Source organism: Sciurus carolinensis, chromosome 3 (assembly GCF_902686445.1).
Source record: "Sciurus carolinensis chromosome 3, mSciCar1.2, whole genome shotgun sequence".
Classification (NCBI taxonomy): domain Eukaryota; kingdom Metazoa; phylum Chordata; class Mammalia; order Rodentia; family Sciuridae; genus Sciurus; species Sciurus carolinensis.
The window spans coordinates 152,364,578-152,386,611 of NC_062215.1; the positions used below are offsets into that span (position 1 = coordinate 152,364,578).

The following is a 22,034-nucleotide window of genomic DNA, read 5'->3' on the forward strand; positions in this document are numbered from 1 at the left end:
TAATGATGTACAAGTGCCCTCACTTCCCCTTTATCAACTCTGTAAACAAACTTGTTGTCTTAGTTACTGCTCTGAGTCCCCTCCCTCCCATGCAAGGGAGGTGCTATATATCTCCATCTGCTTCCCTTATCAAGAACTTTATTCTGTGCCAGTGTTCATAGCAGCATTATTCCCAATAAGCAAAAGGTAGAAGCAACCAAATGGTTCTTGATGGATAAATGGATAAAACACACAGTGGAATATTATTTGGCCTTTAAAAAGGATGGGAAATCTGATACCTGCTACAACATTGGGAAACCTTGAAAGTCTTATACTAAGTGACGTGAAATAGATGCAAAAGGACAATTACTGCATGATTCTGCTTACACAAAGGACCTAAGATAATCAAACTCACAGAGATAGAAAATAGAATAGTAGTTACCAAGAGCAAGAAGAAGGGGGAAATGGAGTGTTCTTGTTGAGTGAGGATAGAATTTCAGTTTAGAATAACAAAAAATTCTTCAGATGGATGGTGATGGATGCACAACAATGGGAACTTACTCAGTGTCCCTGAAGTGCACATTTAAAAATCATGAAAGTAAAAATTTTATTGTTTACAAATAAAATAAAAAAGAAAATAAGAAAGGAAAAACAATAAAAAATGAAAGAACCTTATTCCCTCTCTCCTCCGTCTCCAACCTCTCCTTTTCTCTTTTTTCCTATGAACAAATGTTTCCTGGTGTAAGCCAAATCAAAAATTCCCTTCTTCAGTATTCTCCTGTACCTCCAACTGCCACTCCACCAGTTAGCTCCTTGAAATGACCTTACAGACACTCGTAGTTTCCTGCCATGGCTCCTGACATCACCCCACCTGACCGCCACTCACACCTCTGCTGAACCGCACCAAGGCTGTGAATGGCTTTGTGTTGCCAAATCTGGTGAAAACTTCTCAGTCCTTTCCACGTGGACTTCAGAAGAGTACTCCCATCTGTTGACATGTCCTCCTTGCACTGATTGTCTTGGACTCTTTTGTAGCCATGTCCTCCTGGGTTTCTTCCTCGCTGTCTGACTAGGAAGAAAGTTCTTTTTTCTCTTTGCCTGTATTTCTCCTCCATCTAATCTTTAGATATTACAGTTCCTTAGGACTTGGGACTAGGCCCATTCACTTGGGTTTCCCACAGGCACACTAAAATCATTAGGTTTACTTTTTTTCTTGGAGCAGTACAATTATGCACACTAGTTGAATTCTATGTGACCTGTTTATATGTGCACACAATATTGCAATATAATTTGATCGAGTTTGTTCTCCAGTACTTCACTCCTCTCTTCTTCAGGCCCCCTTCCTCTGATCTCCCTTCTATTTTTATGAGACACACACAAACACACACACACACACACACACACACACACACATTTTTTTCTTGTCCCTCTCTAGCTTCCATATGTGAGAGAAAACATGCAATCTTTGACGTTCTGAGTTTGACTTATTCTGCTTAACATCATACTCTCAAGTTCCATCATTTTTCTGCAAATGACATCATTTCACACTTATTTATGGCTTAATTAAACTCCGCTGTGTGTAAATATCATGCTTTCTGTAATACAAAGCTGCTCCCCGTCCATTCCCTTGCATCACAACCTCGCTTGTCAGTCTGAAAGCCGCTCTCCCCGCCCTTTCCGCTGCAGTCATTTTCCCCGCCTCCTACTGTCAGTCTGTGAACATCCTAGCTAGCTATTGGTTCATCAGTCAGCTTGCAAGTATCCTTCTCTGTTATTGGTCCCCTGTTAGCCCTGCGGAATTCAACTCCTTAAGGGTAGCTATCCCGCCATCTTTTCTCTTGCTTTTCTCTCTCCTCACTTGCTTTCTCTCTCCTCCTCACTTTTTCACACTCTCTTGCATGCACCCTTTCTCTTTTCCTCTCATTTTCTGTCTTACCCTGCAGGGAGACACACTGTTTGCTTAATAAACCCTCATGTGATTTCCCATGTCCAGCGTGGTTTTCCTGGGTTTTCTTACACTCTCTTTATCCATTTATTCACTAATGGACAGGTAGGAAGTTTCTATATTTTGGCTATTGTGAATTGTGCTGCTGTAAATATGGCTATACATGTATCATTATACTGTAATGACTTTCATTCTTTAGGATGATCCTGAAGAGTGGTATAACCTGGTCATATGGTTGTTCTCTTCCATAGTGGTTTTACTAATTTACATTCCCAAAAGTAGTGTAAAAGTGTTCCTTTTTACATACATCTCTGCCAATATTTATTATTATTTGTATTCTTGATGACTGCCATTCTAACTAGGATGAGATGAAAACTCAGTGTAGTTATGATTTGCATTTCCCTAATTGCTAACAATGTTGAGCATCTTTTCATGTATTGATTGTCCATTGTATTCTTTCAAGAAATGTCTATTTAGTTCATTTGTCCATTTATTGATTGAGTTATTTGGGGTTTTGGGTGGTGAGTCTTTGATGTCTGTATATATTCTGGATGTTAATCCTCTGATAGGAAAGGAACAGGTAAAGATTTTCTTCCATTCTATACATTCTATTTTCACATTGTTATTTATTTATTCTCCTTTTTAAATTTGATGCCATCCAATTTATTAATTCTTGGTATTATTTCCTGAGCTTTGGGAGTTCTATTGAGGAAATCATTATATGCACCTACATATTATTAGTGTTGACCCTGCATTTTATTATGGTATTTGCAAAGTTTCTGGTCTAATTCCTAGGTCTTTGGTCTGTTTTGAGTTTCCTTTTGTGCAGGGCGAGAGATAGAAATTTAGTTTCATTCTTCTATGTGTGGATATCCAGTTTTCCCAGCACTATTTGTTAAGGCTATCTTTTCTAAAACGTATGTTTCTGGCACCTTTGTCAAGGATCATATGATTGTATTTCTGTAGGTTTGCCTCTGTATCTTCCATTCTGTTCCATTAATCTGTGTGTCTGTTTTTATGCCAATACCATGCAGTTTTTGTAACTATAGCTCTGCAGTATCATTTGAAGTCAGGTAAGTTGGATATTGTGATGCTTCCAGCATATATTTATCTTTTTTTTTCCTTAAAATTGCTTTGGCTATTGTGGATCTTTTATTCTGTATGAATTTTAAGACTGTTTTTTTCTAGTTCTGTGAAGACTGTCATTGGTATTTTTTTTTAAATTTTTTATTATTGTACACAAATGGGATACATGTTGTTTCTCTGTTTGTACATGGCGTAAAGGCATACCATTTGTGTAATCATAAATTTACATACGGTAATGTTTGATTCATTCTGTTATTTTTTTCCCTTCCCCCACCCCTCCCACCCCTCTTTTCCCTCTATACAGTCCTTCCTTCCTCCATTCTTGCCCCCCTCCCTAAACCTAACTCTAACCCTAACACTAACTCTTCCCACCCCCCATTATGTGTCCTCATCCACTTATTAGCGATATCATTCTTCCTTTGGTTTTTTGAGATTGGCTTATCTCACTTAGCATGATATTCTCCAGTTTCATCCATTTGCCTGCAAATGCCATAATTTTATCATTCTTTATGGCAGAGTAATATTCCATTGTATATATATATCACAGTTTCTTTATCCATTCATCAATTGAAGGACATCTAGGTTGGTTCCACAATCTGGCTATTGTGAACTGAGCAGCTATGAACATTGATGTGGCTGTATCTCTGTAATATGCTGATTTTAAATCCTTTGGGTATAGGCCAAGGAGTGGGATAGCTGGGTCAAATGGTGGTTCCATTCCAAGTTTTCTAAGGAGTCTCCATACTGCTTTCCAGAGTGGCTGCACTAATTTGCAGCCCCACCAGCAATGTATGAGTGTACCTTTCTCCCCACATGCTCGCCAACACCTGTTGTTGCTGGTATTCTTGATAATCGCCATTCTAATTGGGGTGAGATGGAATCTTAGGGTAGTTTTGATTTGCATTTCTCTTATTACTAGAGATATTGAACATTTTTCCATATGTTTGTTGATTGCTTGTAGATCTTCTTCTGTGAAGTGTCTATCCATTTCTTTAGCCCATTTGTCAATTGGATTATTTGCATTCTTGGTGTAGAGTTTTTTGAGTTCTTTATAGATTCTGGAGATTAGCGCTCTATCTGAAGTATGATTGGCAAAGATTTTCTCCCACTCTGTAGGCTCTTTCTTCGCATTGCTGATAGTTTCCTTTGCTGAGAGAAAGCTTTTTAGTTTGAATCTATCCCAGTTATTAATTCTTGCTTTTATTTCTTGTGCTATGGGAGTCCTGTTGAGGAAGTCTGGTCCTAAGCCGACATGTTGAATCTCTGGACCTACTTTTTCTTCTATAAGATGCAAGGTCTCTGGTCTGATTCCAAGATCCTTAATCCATTTTGAGTTTATTTTCGTGCACGGTGAGAGATATGGGTTTAGTTTCATTCTGTTGCATATGGATTTCCAATTCTCCCAGCACCATTTGTTGAAGAGGCTATCTTTTCTCCATTGCATATTTTTGGCCCCTTTGTCTAGTATGAGAAAATTGTATTTATTTGGGTTTGTGTCCGTGTCCTCTATTCTGTACCATTGATCCACCTTTCTATTTTGGTACCAATACCATGCCGTTTTTGTTACTATTGCTTTGTAGTAGAGTTGAAGATCTGGTATTGCGATACCCCCTGCTTCACTCTTTCTGCCAAGGATTGCTTTAGCTATTCTGGGTTTTTTATTCTTCCAGATGAATTTCATAATTGCTTGCTCTATTTCTGTAAGGTACATCATTGGGATTTTAATTGGAATTGCATTGAATCTGTATAGCACTTTTGGTAGTATGGCCATTTTGACAATATTAATTCTTCCTATCCAAGAACATGGGAGATCTTTCCATCTTCTAAGGTTTTCTTGAATTTCTTTCTTTAGTGTTCTGTAGTTCTCATTGTAGAGGTCTTTCACCTCTTTTGTGAGATTGATTCCCAAGTATTTTATTTTTTTCGATGCTATTGTGAATGGGGTAGTTTTCCTAATTTCTCTTTCTGAAGATTCATCGCTCATGTATAGAAATGCCTTAGATCTATGTGCATTGATCTTATATCCTGCTACTTTACTGAATTCACTTATGAGATCTAAAAGTTTTCTGGTGGAATTTCCTGGTTCCTCTAAGTATACAATCATATCATCAGCAAATAGGGATAGTTTGAGTTCTTCTTCTCCTATTCGTATCCCTTTAATTTCTTTGGTCTGTCTAATTGCTCTGGCTAGAGTTTCAAGGATGATATTGAATAGAAGTGGTGAAAGAGGCCATCCCTGCCTTGTTCCAGTTTTTAGAGGGAATGCTTTCAGTTTTTCACCATTTAGAATAATATTAGGCATGGACTTAGCGTAGATGGCCTTTACAATGTTAAGGAATGTTCCCACTATCCCTATTTTTTCTAGTGTTTTGAGCATGAAGAGGTGCTGTATTTTATCAAATGCTTTTTCTGCATCTGTGGAAATAATCATGTGATTCTTGACTTTAAGTCTATTGATATGGTGAATGACATTTATTGATTTCCTAATGTTGAACCAACCTTGCATCCCTGGGATGAAACCCACTTGATCATGGTGCACTATCTTTTTAATATGTTTTTGTATGCGATTTGCTAAAATTTTGTTGAGAATTTTTGCGTCGATGTTCATTAAGGATATTGGTCTGAAATTTTCTTTCCTAGATGTGTCTCTGTCTGTGTCATTGGTATTTTGATGGGAGTTGCATTATGTCTGTACATTGCTTTTAGTAATGTGGCCATTTTAATAATATTAATTCTGTCTATCTTGAACACGGGAGGTCTTTCCGTCTTCTAGGATCTTTCTCAATTTCTTTTTCAGTGTTCTCTAATATTAGTTGTAGAGGTCTCTTGCCTCCTTGGTTAGCTTTATTTCTGGGAATTGTATTTTTTTCTGAGGGTGTTGTGAATGAACTTGTTCTGGTTTCTTTCTCAGCAGATGAATTATTGATGTATGGGAAAGCCATTGATTGTTGTAAATCATTATATTTAAAATTGAACTTTTGCTCCCTCTCAGTTGACCATTTCTGAATCACTCACTGTCTTCTTCTGTCCTCAAGAGCCACTTCTCCAGTTCAATCCACCATCACCTTTTACCTACAGTAGTCCCTGCAGTTGGTTGTCCCCCGTCAGCTTAGTGTGTTTGCTTATTTTGCTTTTATTTATTGCTTTTTAACTTTACCAAACAGGGTGCTCTTTTAAACACACTCATAACATTTTATCCCTTCTTCTCAAAATGTCTTGGTTATTCCTCTGTTTCTCTTTAAGTTAACCAGTTTTTTCACTTAGTTTCTCTGTGCCTTAAATTACTAAGAAATGACTCTTAAACAATACCCCAAGCTTCTCACACCTGCAGTCCAAGACTTTCCCATTCATATCCAAATTCGTCTCCCCTTTGTGCTCCTGGGTACAGCCACCTGGCCTTCTCTCACCACTTGGAAAACCAAGCACATGTCCTCTGCCTGTGCTGCTTCCTCCTCCTAGGAGCTGTTTGTCTGGAGCCTCCCACCCTTGTCTGTTTAAGTTCCGTATCTTTCTTGAGCCCTTCCCCTATCATCAATTCTCCATTGTTGTCTCTCCTATGACCATAGTCTTTGTGATTTTGTATTTATGCTTGCTTGGTGAGTGCTCTGTTGGAGTGTAAATTCTATGAGGATAGTGTGTGGTTTGTGTCTCGACCCAGTATGAACCTTGTTATGGTTTAGATATAGTGTCCCCCAAAAGCTCACGAGTGAGACAATGCAAGAAAGTTCAGAGGAAAAATGATTGCATTGTAGTCTTAATTTAATCAGTGGATTAATCCCTGATGGGCTTAACTGAGTAGTAACCAGAGGCTGGTGGGGTGTGCCCGGAGGAGGTGGTTTACTGGGGGCATAGCTATGAGGTATATGTTTTGTATCTGGGTATTAGGCTCTCTCTCTCTGCTTTCTGATCATCATGTAAGCTGCTTCCCTCTGCCACACTCTTCCACCATGATGTTCTGCCTCACCTGAAACCCCAAGGAATGGAGCCTTCTATGAATTGAGATCTCTGAAACTGTGAGATCCTCAAACAAACTTTTCCTCCTCTAAAATTGTTCTGGTCAGATCTTTTAATCACAGTGGCAAAAAAGCTGACCCAAACAAATCTATACCTACAGTTTATGAGTATCTGACACACAGTAGATACCTAAGCAATATTTTTAAATGAATAAATGAAAGGAAGCAGAAAGAAAAGAAAGGGAAGGAGGGAAGAAAGAAAAAAAGGGAAGGAGGGAAGAAAGAAAAAAAGGGAAGGAAGGAAGGAAGGAAGGAAGGAAGGAAAGGAGGGAAAGAGAAAGAGAAAGGAAAGGAGAGAAAGTTTTCTGTGAGACTGTTTTATATAACCTCTACAGATACCAACAGGGGCAGGTGTTTAAAGCATACTTATAATTCATGAAAATCTGAATTTACATAAAGAATATGTTGAAAGGTGATTTTTCCACTTTACCAAAAGATCCATCACAAGATTCTATAAACAGGCTACCCAGGTACATGTAAAATAAGATTTTACTGATTGAAACCATATGTTTGTACAGAATTTTTCAGGAAAATATCTTTATATAAAGCAAGGTTGACCTATAAGCAATTTCCTTAAGGCACCTATCCCAGAGTGGTCAACTCTCAAGTTTCTAAGGTAATAGATAATGGGAGGCCTGGAATGCAGGGGATATTGGAAACCCTGGAGTGCAGAGCAGTAATTGTAGCTGGTCAGCCCTCATAACTTTTCTTCCAAAAATAGCTCATGGGGAGATGAACCTCCCATGTCTCCTTTCTTTATCTCAGGGAAGTAAGGATGACTGTGGGGTGGCCCCCAAAAGGGTTGCTAGGAGAGGAAGGAGAACAAAGGCTGGTGAAAAGAAGCAGACTGGTCCTTTCCTCTCATGCCCCACTGCCCCCCACCACTACCACCCCTGACCTGAGTCATCTGCCTGCAAAACTGGAGAAAGACGTCAGTGCATTCAAAACTCAATCCCAGTTAACTTCTCCAGGTCTCTTGTTCCTCATCTTAACAATGTGGGCATCTTTTTGAAGATTATTTCATGGTTGTGTTCTTAAAGCTACCTTAGCTTTATAAAATAAGGTAACTGGTAGCCATTCTGTCCAACAAAATAAATTTATATCTATTTCTGCCCTTCTTAATTGAAAATGTAGTGAAAGATCATGAACTTTAAATCAAAATATTTATAATATTCGTACAAAGTAGTTGACTTATTGATAATTCTTGCTAAAAAGAAAAGAAAAGAAAACACACTTGGTAGAATCAACTTAAAACTAAAATTTTCTTTCTTTTTTTGGTACCAGGAATTGAACCCAGGGGCACTTAACCACTTTGCCACATTCCCAGTCCTTTTCTATATTTTATTATAGATAGGGTCTCCCTGAGTTGCTTATGGACTCGCTAAGTTGCAGAGGCTGACTTTGAACTTGTAATCCTTCTGCCTCAGCCTCCTAAGCTGCTGGAATCATAGGTGTGTGCCACCATGCCTGGCCAAAACTAACATTTTCTTTATCAAACATATTTCAGTATGATAGAGGCATGGAAAGCTATTTTTGAACTGGGATCCAAGTGAAGTATCTTGGGTGCCAGAAGGATAAATCGTTTATAAGGCATGGGGATAAGGATCAATATAGACTAGGAATAGGCAAGTTTTATCCTTCAAAAACAAGGCTACTTTTATCTCAAAAAACACAAACCCCCAAATTTAGAGTAAAATATACAGAACATGGAGCATCCTGATATGTACAGCTTTGGTAACATTTTTGCCTTTGTCAATATTCTGAGGCATCCTTTCTACCCTGACTCCTCACAATTTTGAATTTTTATTCAGATATTATTATATTCAATGGCATTTTAAGAGAATTATTTACCTAAATGATGTACTAAAGTACTGATTTCTCCCAAGAATGCATTTAGAGTAATAAGGTGGTCCCTAAGACTCTTCTGCATGACGAAAAGCTAAAGAATGTACTTGAGAAAAGATTTAGTTATCTCCTGCTTTGTAGGTTCAAGAGAGATTTTTAGTGTATCAGCAGACCTGGATGTATTTGAAAGCTTACACTTTTTTTTTGTCTATATTTTCTCTCTGTTCCCTAGTTACATCTATAAATGATATCAGGTCATTTCTTTTGTGAAATGAAACCAAAAAAATGGATTCAGAAAGAGAGGCAAAAAAGAAAAAGGAGGTAAAAAGATGCCTGAGGACTTAGAGATCAATAGGGTGAAGTTAGAGTTGATAGTTGGTGAACGAGGGTTCCAAGACCAGACTGAATGCAGAAGAAGAAATACAGTAGAAGTAGAGTTAAGTGGGGAAAAAATTCATGGGAGAGAACTCGCTCACTTAAATTGTAAATTGACAAACAGGTAGAAGAGTGAAGACCAGGAGAGACTTCTGGAGAGAGGAGAATGCAATCCGTACTGGGATAACAGCAGGATTATGAATATTAGCAATGACATCTTCCAGGTGTGATGCTCCAGGGTTACCACTTAACTAGCAACCTCTGCTATGACTCAAACACATTCCAGAAAGATGCAAATATCTGCCCACTTTTATAGAATTCCAAAGAAGGCAGAAACAAGTTGTTTTGTGATTCTTCTATTATTCTGGTTAGAATACAGCACTTTCTTTAAAATTTATATGTCAGATTCTCATGTAAGGAGATTCTAATGTCCTATGTATGTGTCAGAAGGAGATGGGGAAGTAGGGCTATCCCAGATACTTCTAATTTTTAAAATCTTCCAGGTGAGAGAGCGAGAGTAAGCGAGAAGTAGATAGTAAGAAAGGAAGATATAGATAGATGAATAGAAGTGCATGGATGTGTAGAGAGATGATAGATAAATGATAGATAAATGATAAATGTAGATAGAAAAGATACATAATAGATGGAGGAATAGATGGACAGATATATAGATAGATATAGAGCATATACACAGTTAAAATCTGTTCCTATTTAATAAGAAAAAAGAAACATGGGATTTTCATAGGTTTAGAAATGTTTACCTTAAAACTGGAGAAAGTGCATAATCCCCACTATTAGTGGAGCATCAAGACATTCTCTTTTTTCATGTGTGTTGGTACCAAGACCGTGGGGGGTTGCTTCTGGAGAAAACATCTATTGGGGGAAAAATGCCTGTCACATATGAGTGTCTCCTACTAATAATTTAATTGCAGCTTTGTTTTCCATTTCAACTGTGCAGTTTCCATTTTCCTAAACGTGCCGAGGAAACACTGTGTTCTTATAAAGCATCATAATTGCTACTGTGCGCGTTTAACTACGGAGACACCAAGCACACTAAGCGCCCTACCCTGGAGCCCTCTTGGGAAGCCTGTGCTACATTAGAGAGTGAAAGGGACCTGGAGCAAAGAACTCAGGGCAGGAGGCAATCAAGTTCTAATCCCAGCTCTGTCACAAACCAGCGGGAGGTCCTGGTGAGGTTCAGAACCCCCCAGAGCACTGAATTAGGTGTTCGGTGAGGTCCCTGGCTGCCCCAACATTATATCATCCTGTGAATTTAGCCTTAAATGACAATGGCATTGGTGCTCTAGGGGACTGCGCAGAAAACAGGTCAATTTGTAGTTGTATATTAACAATAATCACTTAGTTTTTCACTCTCTATTGAATTAATAGTTCAGAATTATTACTTTTTTAATCACATGATATTGCCCTTGTTGTGTAATAAATATCTTCCCAAAAAAAAAAAAAAAGAAAAGGAAAGGAATCCAGTAACCATATTATTTTTCTGCTCTTGTTATTTGATTTTGTCTCCATCTCCTGCAAACTGATCTCATATTACAATCAAGAATTATGGCCTAAGGAACACATCTCATGTACCTCTCAAATTTGCCACAAAAGCAACATGATTATCGTTAATATCTCTGTGTCTCACTAGATTTGGAAAGAAGAAAGACGATAAGGGTGGAAAGACTGACCAGAAAGGCACCCTGAAGCACGGGAACCTGAGAGAAGAAGAGCTGGAGAAAATGAAAGACGAACGGGAACGGTGAGCAGGCATGCTGAGCCCCCTTGTACTGGAATCTGTGGTCTGTGTTTAATTTGGTCATTGAAACAATCGACTGGAGAGATTTTTCCTTTAAGAACCAAAGAGGTCGACTCATGTAAAAGAAAACACAGCTGACGTAAAACCAACCTGCCTTTCTGAGGAATTTTGATTATATTTTCAAGAAGAAAATAATTTTGCATTTTTCTTACATCAGTACCTATAATTCCGTAATTCGCTACTCCCAGTTTTGACTATATCGATGCCCGTTTTCCTTGTGGTTTAAACAATGAACCTTTTTTTTTTTTCTTTTAATGCAAAGGTCATTTTGATATTGATGTTTAGAACTATCAAGTTCCCATAGTCTGTTCCTAATTTTCGTCAGGCTGTTGTATGCCTTCTTAATTTTATTCTGCAAAATCCGTTTGGGTAGTGTAATTTGAGAAATACATGTCCTTCATTTTTCAAAAAAGCCACTGTCTTTTATTAGGCTATCAGCAAGCTGAAAAGTATGTTGCCCATCTGTTAAAAGGCCGGCTTCATTTGCTGAAATAATGACAATTTGCAAGGGCTGAATTCTCCTATTTGAGGAGCTTAATGTTCCATTTGGACAAGAGGTCCTTCACATATCTTTGATGTTAACTCTGGCACTTATCCCAAGTGGATGTGTAAATGTCTGATTTTGAAACATGTAATTGAATATTCATATTTCTCCTGAAAATTCTTTGCCTTCCCAACTAAATAAAGCTCAGGAAAAGACTGAGATTATGAAAAAGCTAGTATATAATTTGAAGCCTTTGATTCTTGACTTCATTACATGGCAGTCAGATTTATCCATCTTTTCATTTGCTTATTTGTTCTTGTAGTTTATAAAGATCAGTTTTTATATTTGTCTTTTGGGTCTAGTATGCGTACTAAGAAAAACACATCTATCCATTGTGTTTTCTAGCTCACAGCAGTCTAAGAGTGTCTACTGTTAACCTTTGGCCCCTATCTTGTAGTCTGTTTTCATTGAGAAGTCTGACTTTATCAATAGCAAGGGGGAAAAAGCTATTTAGGTTTTTTTTTTTTTTTTTTCCTCTCATTTTTGAGAGGTTGATAAGCTCAGTTCCAGGGTCACCAGAACAGTTAAAAGGAAATCAAGTGTTTTACATTGTTGTTGACTATTCACCTGGCAGAGCCACTCCAAAGACAAGAAATACATTCGCCATCATAGCCCAAGATTCAGTAATCCTGTAATGTAAAATGTAATTCAGGCTCAAATTTTAATGCATATATTGGCAAAGATGTCTGCATGGTAAGCCTACATCATAGATCTTTGCTACTCCCCTGACTTTGCTTACTGAGGCTCCGTGTCCTGTGTCTCATCTTCAGGAAACTGAGCCCTTTGCTAGAATGCAAACTTGACAATTTTTTTGCAGCTCAGTACTTGCTTGAGATGGGGGGCAAAAACCTCTTAGTAGCTGGGGAACTGTGTGCCAAGTAGAAAATTGATAACCCATAAAATAAGGTGGGTTGTCTTTAAGCAAGAGTTCATTTCCTTTCTGGTTTTGCTCTTAGGAAGCAGGTGCCTGAGGGAGTTTTGTTCTTAAAAGCAGGGCTGTAAATTCGCCTCAGCTGACTATATGGGCTTCAGGTCCAATTTTAAAATATGTTTGGTCAAAATATTGAAAGAACTATGCTATTAGCCCCCACTTAGGCCACTTCCCACAGATGAACACATAAAACACATCTGAAATGGGTTTCCTAGAGACAACATTGTCTCAATCATGTGCTACAGGAAGAAGTCGAAGGAGTTGATTTTATGGTTGGGTGCTATAGAATTAATGACCCAGGACATTTCAACAGGGCCAAGGAAGGTGGAGGTAGAGGCTGAACATTTGGCTTTGCTCCCAACCCCAGAGTCCTGTTCCTTGGCTCTCCATCATCCATAGGAAACCAATTCACAACTTCCAAAGAACTCAGTGAGTGTAGCACTCTTCGTGGTATGGCTTTGGAAAAATAGAATCAACTAGGAAAGAGTGATAAAAGTTATTATTGTGCTTTTTCCCTAATACATTTGAAAGTGGTTTCCTTGAACAATTCAAGCTATCCTATTGCTTACTTGTTCCATCCCAGTGTCATAGGTAAAATAATAGTTTATCATTAGTATATCTTTTTTAAAAAGTATATATATACTATACAGTGCTATAATTAGTTTATACCAGCCAATTATTAAACTTCCAAGAAATTTCTGAGCTGGTTGTTAAATTATTGGTAACTTGAAATGGGCCATGGTGGGGATATTTACAACACAAAAATTGCCAAATGCAATAAATTAGACATTTTTTCAAAGAGTCGATTTACCAACATAACCATTGGCGATCTTTTTAGTGCCTAACCAAGAAGAAATTTTTGAAAATAGAGGCATAACAATATCCGAATCAGACCACATGACTGATTATAGCAGTGTTTCTAAAAATGTGGTCCATGGACCACCTGTGTCAGACAGAGTCCCTAGAGGAGCTCGTTAAAAATGGAAACTCCTGAGCCCCATACCAGAATTGCAGAATCAGAATCTTAGGAGTTGGATCCCAGGAAACTTTAATGGGTAAACCCAAGGGAACTCTTCAGCATTCTAAAGTCTGAGAATCACTGGTTTGGAGTCACAGGGTGTGACCAGAATATTAAAAATTCTTATTTTATGAAAATTATGGACAGATTTTTTTTCTAAGAAGAGCAAGTGACCCAGTGTACAAATATTATCATCTTTTCTTATGTTTCCTCTCCAAAGTATCCTGCCTCACTGACACACTCTTCTGTAAACAAGTAAAGAACCCTTGCCACTACTCTCTCACTTAGCCAAATATGGGTCATTATCTCTAGAATCACCTCTCTCTCTCTCTCTCTGTCTCTCTCTCTCTCTCTGTCTCTCTCACATTCACACACACACACACACACACACACACACACACACAGACAAAAGAAAACTTACAAGAGCATTTAAGTTCACTAAGAAAATTTTGGAAACATCGTGTTAGCTTTCCATTGCTGTCATAAAATATCTGAATAAAATGATTTAAAAGAAAGAAAGGTTTATTTTGACTCACAGTTTCAGTCCATGGCTACTTGGCTACGTTGTGTCTGAATCTATAGTAAAGCAGAATGTCATGGTGGGGACCATGAGGTGGAGCAAAGCTGCTCATCTCATGGTGCCAGAGAGCAGAGAGAGAGAGAGGGGATCAGGGTCTCAATATCCCCTTCAAGAGCATGCTCCCAGCCACCTTCATCCTCCAACAGGCCTCTCCTAAAGGGTCCATTTCCTCCCAATACCACCACAGGCTGACAACCAAGCCTTTTAGCACATGACCTCTGAGGGACAGTTCAGATCTAAACCACAACTCATAAAAAAGTATAAAGACTTAAAATTATAAATAATCCCATTGTAATTCCATAGCCACTATTCATATTTTCATGATCCTTTCTCTGTGCATATATGTCCTTTGAAAACTTGATTGCCATACTCTATTTATAATGGCTTGCTTTTTTCATAGCATTATTTTGCAAATATTTCCCATGCTATTAATGATTCACAATTGTCATCTTGCCACTGCGTAATATTTATGAAATCAACAAATAATAAAGAGTTGTCTCTCATTGTCAAACAACTAATTCATTTATATTTTTCACTGCTCTAAATAATACTTTGATGAACATCCAGGTAATAAAGACTTTATAGATGACCTGTGTAGTCATACCATTCCTATTGAAGGTTCAATTTCTCTGTAACAGGATTAATCTAAAACCTGTAAATTTTTAGGGAATATTATCCTTCTCCATGTTTCCCATTAGTTTCCTATCTTATTTTAGTTAATCTACATATCTAATTCTTGCTGTGAAACTGTTTTGTATTAATGTGAATACTTTTTCTTTTTTCATAGCTATGCCTATGAAGTGGTCAACAACAACCATAACAGGTGGATTGGGTCACTAGTTATTGGAAGGACGCATAGTCTACAATAGTGATTCTTAATGGGAGAGGGCAGTTTTGCCCCCAAGGGATGTTTGGCTATATCTGGAGACATTTTTTTTTTTGATGTTTTTAGATACACATGACAGTAGAGTGTATTTTGACATATTATACATACATGAAGTACAACCTATTCCAATTAGGATCCCATTCTTGTGGTTGTCCATAATGTAGACTTACACTAGTTGTGTATTCATATATGAGCAAAGGAAAGTTATGTCTGATTCATTCTTCTGTCTTTTCTATTCCCATCCACCTTCCCTTCCCTTCATTTCCCTTTGTCTAATCCAGTGAACTTCTATTCTTCCCTCTATAGACATTTTTGATTATCATAAATGCAGGGAGGTGGTAGGGAGGGAGTTACTATTGCTTTGTTACTGGGTAAATGCCCTACACTTTCTTTTTTTTTTTTTTTATTGTAAACAAATGGGACACATGTTGTTTCTCTGTCTGCACATGGCATAAAGGCATACCATTTGTGCAATCATAGATCTACATAGGGTAATGTTGTTTGATTCATTCTGCCATTTTTTCCCTTCCCCCCCTCCCCTCCCACCCCTCCCCTCCATCTATACAGTCCTTCCTTCCTCCATTCCTGCCCACCTCCCTAAACCCAACTCCAACCCCAACACTAACCCTTCCCACCCCCCATTATGTGTCATCATCCACTTATTAGCGATATCATTCTTCCTTTGGTTTTTTGAGATTGGCTTATCTCACTTAGCATGATATTCTCCAGTTTCATCCATTTGCCTGCAAATGCCATAATTTTATCATTCTTTATGGCTGAGTAATATTCCATTGTATATATATACCACATTTTCTTTATCCATTCATCAATTGAAGGACATCTAGGTTGGTTCCACAGTCTGGCTATTGTGAACTGAGCAGCTATGAACATTGATGTGACTGTATCTCTGTAATATGCTGATTTTAAATCCTTTGGGTATAGGCCAAGGAGTGGGATAGCTGGGTCAAATGGTGGTTCCATTCCAAGTTTTCTAAGGAATCTCCACACTGCTTTCCAGAGTGACTGCACTAATTTGCAACCCCACCAGCAATGTATGAGTGTACCTTTCTCCCCACATCCTCGCCAACACCTGTTGTTGCTGGTATTCTTGATAATCGCCATTCTAATTGGGGTGAGATGGAATCTTAGGGTGGTTTTGATTTGCATTTCTCTTATTACTAGAGATGTTGAACATTTTTCCATATGTTTGTTGATTGCTTGTAGATCTTCTTCTGTGAAGTGTCTATTCATTTCTTTAGCCCATTTGTCAATTGGATTATTTACATTCTTGGTGTAGAGTTTTTTGAGTTCTTTATAGATTCTGGAGATTAGCGCTCTATCTGAAGTATGATTGGCAAAGATTTTCTCCCACTCTGTAGGCTCTTTCTTCGCATTGCTGATAGTTTCCTTTGCTGAGAGAAAGCTTTTTAGTTTGAATCTATCCCAGTTATTAATTCTTGCTTTTATTTCTTGTGCTATGGGAGTCCTGTTGAGGAAGTCTGGTCCTAAGCCGACATGTTGAATCTCTGGACCTACTTTTTCTTCTATAAGATGCAAGGTCTCTGGTCTGATTCCAAGATCCTTAATCCATTTTGAGTTTATTTTCGTGCACGGTGAGAGATATGGGTTTAGTTTCATTCTGTTGCATATGGATTTCCAATTCTCCCAGCACCATTTGTTGAAGAGGCTATCTTTTCTCCATTGCATATTTTTGGCCCCTTTGTCTAGTATGAGAAAATTGTATTTATTTGGGTTTGTGTCCGTGTCCTCTATTCTGTACCATTGATCCACCTTTCTATTTTGGTACCAATACCATGCCGTTTTTGTTACTATTGCTTTGTAGTAGAGTTGAAGATCTGGTATTGCGATACCCCCTGCTTCACTCTTTCTGCCAAGGATTGCTTTAGCTATTCTGGGTTTTTTATTCTTCCAGATGAATTTCATAATTGCTTGCTCTATTTCTGTAAGGTACATCATTGGGATTTTAATTGGAATTGCATTGAATCTGTATAGCACTTTTGGTAGTATGGCCATTTTGACAATATTAATTCTTCCTATCCAAGAACATGGGAGATCTTTCCATCTTCTAAGGTTTTCTTGAATTTCTTTCTTTAGTGTTCTGTAGTTCTCATTGTAGAGGTCTTTCACCTCTTTTGTGAGATTGATTCCCAAATAATAATAATGCAGAGAAATATGTAGTATGCCAGGTGACATATCCTTAAAAGGATTGTTAGCTGTATGAGAAATTGTACCCAAATACTGCCAATGAGTATTCTACCAATATAAGCCTGAGAATAAATATGTCTTGAAAATTTATTTATAACCCCTGTGTGCTAAGCAGTGATACAAAGGGATGGTGACCTGTTGGTCACATCGTGAATGCCAAAACGCTGCAGGGGTTAAAAATATGTATGATGACAGAAGCACCTGGAACAATGGAACAAATCAAACATAAAAAAGTTAATAGGAATAAATGTAAAGTCTTGGGTTTAGGTCCAAAAATGAACTAGACAAACAGGATGTGGAAGGTTTGACTTAATACCAAATATATGAAAAATCTGCCTGATGGTTTTAGTTGAGAGTAAGTTTAGCATGAGTCAACATGACAATATGCCTGCCAAATCTTAATCCAGTCCTAGGCTGTGTGTACTAGGAGTTCATGTACAAAAAGTAATTCCTATCTTACACTGCACAGATGACACCTGGAATATCCTGTGCTCTTCCTCACAAGAAGAATGGAACTCTAAATCCATGTCTTATGAGAAACATTGAATGACCTGGGGACAAAGAACACACAGAGTCAAAATGGTTGCTTTCACATGCTTGAAGAAGAGTTACATAAAAGAGCAGTTAGATTTGTCTTATGGCACCCATTTACCCTATTCTACTTTATCTATGCATCTATTTGCTTATTTGGCCATTCATTTATTTACTTGAAGACACTAATGCAACATTAATTTCAGAGATGTACCCCTCAGATAATAGAAGGGAAAACATCCCCCAAATTAGAACTTGTTATGAAGCAGTAGGTTTGTTGACACTGGAAATGTCTAATAGGCCAATAAGTACATTTAGAAAGGATTCATTCATTAGGTAAATATTGGGATTTCATAAACCTCAATCACTGATATATTTTATTCCTTCTTAATTATATGTATACATATTCAAATAGATAAAATATTAGTTTGTACAATTAAATACATTAAGTCATATACCATCTAAAATACCTGTGTGCGTCATTAGCATGACATTTGTCCTTAGCTAATCTCTAGGTTCCTTCCCAGATTTTATGGTCTGAGAGAGAGCTAAATGCTGAGGATAGGAGCATTTAATTTGGGTTTTCTAGAGTGATCTTTCTTGAACTTGACATAGAATTGGTTCATGGTAATGTATATGCTATTCTCATTCTTATCTCATGGTATATGACCAAGTTTCTTGCTCAAGACTGTGGGGTAGGATTTTCTTAGTCTCATTTGATTTCCTGAGTTGATGATGTGTCCCCTCCTAACACAAGTCAAGCAGTTCATGTCAATGCTGCCCTGAATTAAACAAACTCATTCTTTATGTTTATGCTTCAGTGAGATTGGCCATAAGAAAACATTAGTTTCAAAGGCCTTTATCCATTGCTAGAAAGATGAACTCAACATTATATTCAAAGATTATTTCTCCTGGAATACTTTCTCAAGCTAAATTAAATTAGCATTTTCTACACATTCAGATTATGTAAATCAGCATCATAAGATGACAGCATGAGATTGTTTTAACATGTCAGGAAATGCATTTTGTCATTTAATTCTAAGACCTGAGTAACCTTCTGCAAAATACAAAATCAGCAAGATTCTTGGCCCAATAAAGTACTTAAGTACTTGTATTCTTAATACTCTCCTAAAAGTCAGGTAGAGCCGGTGTGGAGGCTCACACCTGTAATCTCAGCAGCTTGGGAGACTGAGACAGGAAGATCGTGAGTTCAAAGCCAGACTTAGCAACAGTGAGGCGCTAAGCAACTCAGTGAGACCTTGTCTCTAAATAAAATACAGAATAGGGCTGGGGATGTGGCCGGTGGTCCTGAGTTCAATCCCTTATATCTTCCCACTTCCCATCAACAACAAAAGAAGTCAGGTAGAGATTGGCTAAAGAAAATTATCACTCTTCCCCCGCCCAACACACACACTGCTCCCTGTTTATTTAGCATTATTGTGCTGGAGAAAATATCTTCACTGACACTGAAGCTGTCTTCCACTAAAGTCCCATATTATTGACCCAGCAATAAAAATTTATTAATGCAACCTCTTACTGAGATTGAAAAAAAAAAAAAAACTTTCATAAGAGTTAGGTGCTGCAAGACCTTCTATTCCTCTTATACCATGCCAGAGTTTATTTAGCAGGGAAATATCTGTTGCATTAATTAAACATTACTTTTGTAGATCTTGTTAGAACCTGAGCAGGATAAATGAGGAGGTGGGGGCAGGGCAGGCCATGACTTCAGTTTAGCATTGAGAAGTATGAAAACATATGGCTCTTGTTTTGGACAACTGTCTTGAACCAAATGCCTAAGTGAGAGTGAAACTAAGATTTAGGAAAGTTAATCGGTTTCAGTGTCTGAATTCAAGGTTCTTAGTTTTCTTTCCTTTCGGGAAGCCTTCCAAGAACTGCAGAGGCTTCTCCCTCGCCTTATCAGCTGAGCTGCTTGTGGCCTGTTCCCTTAGTTTAAATCAATACATGTGTTTTTGATATTTGGCAAACCAAGATTTAATTATGCAGCTGCAAGTTCCCCACATAAACGAAATGCATCTTCGAGATATAAAAACATTCAGAAACCATTTATTGTTTGAGAATTCAAGTGGGTGAAAATCTATTCCCAACCTCTCAGCATTTTATTTAATTATGGAGGACTTTTATGTTACTGGAAATTGAAATGAAAACCAGAATAAGACTAGAGTTTATCCAACATTGGCTCATATTGAGAAATGAAGATGCTTATTGTAGTCTAAGAAGGAAAACTATTACAAGTTGTGTTAACATTTTAGTTTTAACATGCATATGCATTATACTCCTAAGTACACACAGCAACAAACGAATTGATAGGAGTTTGTCATTATTGTATTGTAAAAAGAGTGCATATTTTATTAAAGTAACCAGAAGGTTGATTTCTTTAATTTGCCAAGTGACTCTTGATAATTAATTATTTACCGAACTTAAACTCTGGCACTATTTAAACTGTTGAAAACACCCATGTTTTGGCATGATTACCTACAAATGATTAATTCAGCATGGTTTTACTCGTCACTGAATATCCCTGTCTTTTGCAGTAGAATTTGCTAGGTCCTGTGGTTTGGGCAAAATAAAATGTTGGAATGATTCCCAGTTTTAATAGTCCCAATTTATTATTACTACTGAACCCTGATCAGATCATGGACTGGATTAGATCCCAGTTTTTCAAAATGCCCCAATTTATGGCTCCCTCAGAATCCTGATAAAAATGTGTATTTGAATAGGGCTTTGGTTGGCTAAAAGAGACCCAGTTAATTACTTTTAGATTCTTATTAGATCATCACCACATGGAAGTTATGAAAAATATTACTTGATGGTGTTTCTCTGGACAAGGTCATGTTCTCATTTTATGCTGACAGAAAGAAGCTATCAGATTTCTGTTTTTCATAGTACTAACCATCTCGGTGAATGGAAAGAGATTTGCTGTTTCCCAGTGATGACTGTGGATGCTGTGTTAAGGTAGGGAGAGTTTCCTTTCTTAAATGAGGATTAAAAACAAAAGAGAGGAAGGTAAAGAGAGAGAACAATGGCCTAGTGGTCACATACCTTGATCACTCTTATTCAAGGGTCATGTTTCAGGATTCTGCTCTAATTTAGAGGGGTAGGGAGTAAAACCCAGGGAGGATGTGGGTGTCCTTAATACCTACACATTTATTTGATCTTTGTAATGCCTATCTTCTCAGAAATGCTTATGGTCACCAACAGAACTTGGCACATTATTCAATTCCTATAGACAAGAGATGGAACACCTCCATCCTAATGCCATGCCAGCATTTTTTATGAGCCAAAAGCCTTTTATGGAATTTGAATCAATGTTAGAAGTGCTGTATTAGCAACTACTTGTCAGGCAGTGTGGATTAATACATAAAATGAATCACTAGACTGGCATGCTTTCCAACAGTCATTTAGACAAACTTCTATAAAGTACACCCACTCTTTAAAACCGTCGTAAAAGAATGCTCTTATATTCATATACCCTGGAGTAACATATTACATCACTGTATGCAATCTTAGTGCTGTCGAAATACATTCTGAAGAGGAATAATACTAAACTACCCGCAGTGATTTTGCAAAATGTTTAGAATAGCTGATCTGGTTAAAGTTTGGGAAAAAAATTCTAAAATGTTCTGTTGATCCAGGATATTTGTTTTTAATACATATATACTAAATAAATTAATATTTATTACATATAACCAACAAACTTTGGTAATCCACTGGATTTTATGTTCATTTGAACAGATAGACTTGATTTGATGGGGATTATGTAGCAGTGGTAGAAACCAAGAAGAGAATGTCCTGTGAAAGTTTATAGGGACCATAACCTGGTAGAAAGCCCTTTGGTAACTAGAATTTAGGAACAAGAGTTCCCATTTTATCACTAATTTTAATGATTTTGGATAAACCACCTTTGAGGATGGGTTCTTAATAGGTTCCTCATTTCATTGCCATGAAATGAAGTAAGCATAATAATACTTAAAGCTCTCAGTTTTGTATTTTGGGTTTGAATTACATGCTCTTTAACTACTCAGTTCTTTAGAAGAAAAAATTTCTAAAACTTAGAAATAAATAAAGTTTAAGTGAATCCAAAACATTTACTGTTTGGGGCTGGACAATGGTCTTGAACACTTGCTTTGCTAAAAATCCTCTGAAAAAATGTAGATATATCAAGTTTTTAAAAAAATCAAATAATAGCTGGGCACAGTGGTATATGACTTTAATCCCAGACTTGGGAGGCTGAGACA

General features: G+C 37.5%; 1 protein-coding gene across 1 annotated transcript in view; it reads left to right on the top strand.

The window, feature by feature from the left end:
* Positions 1-22,034, top strand: part of Pard3b (par-3 family cell polarity regulator beta) — a 1,015,658-nt gene that overhangs the window by 793,624 nt on the left and 200,000 nt on the right. Inside the window, exon 19 of the mRNA XM_047544116.1 lies at positions 10,895-11,005. Within this exon, the coding sequence (XP_047400072.1) occupies positions 10,895-11,005 (111 nt within the window). The remainder of the gene's footprint in view (positions 1-10,894; positions 11,006-22,034) is intronic.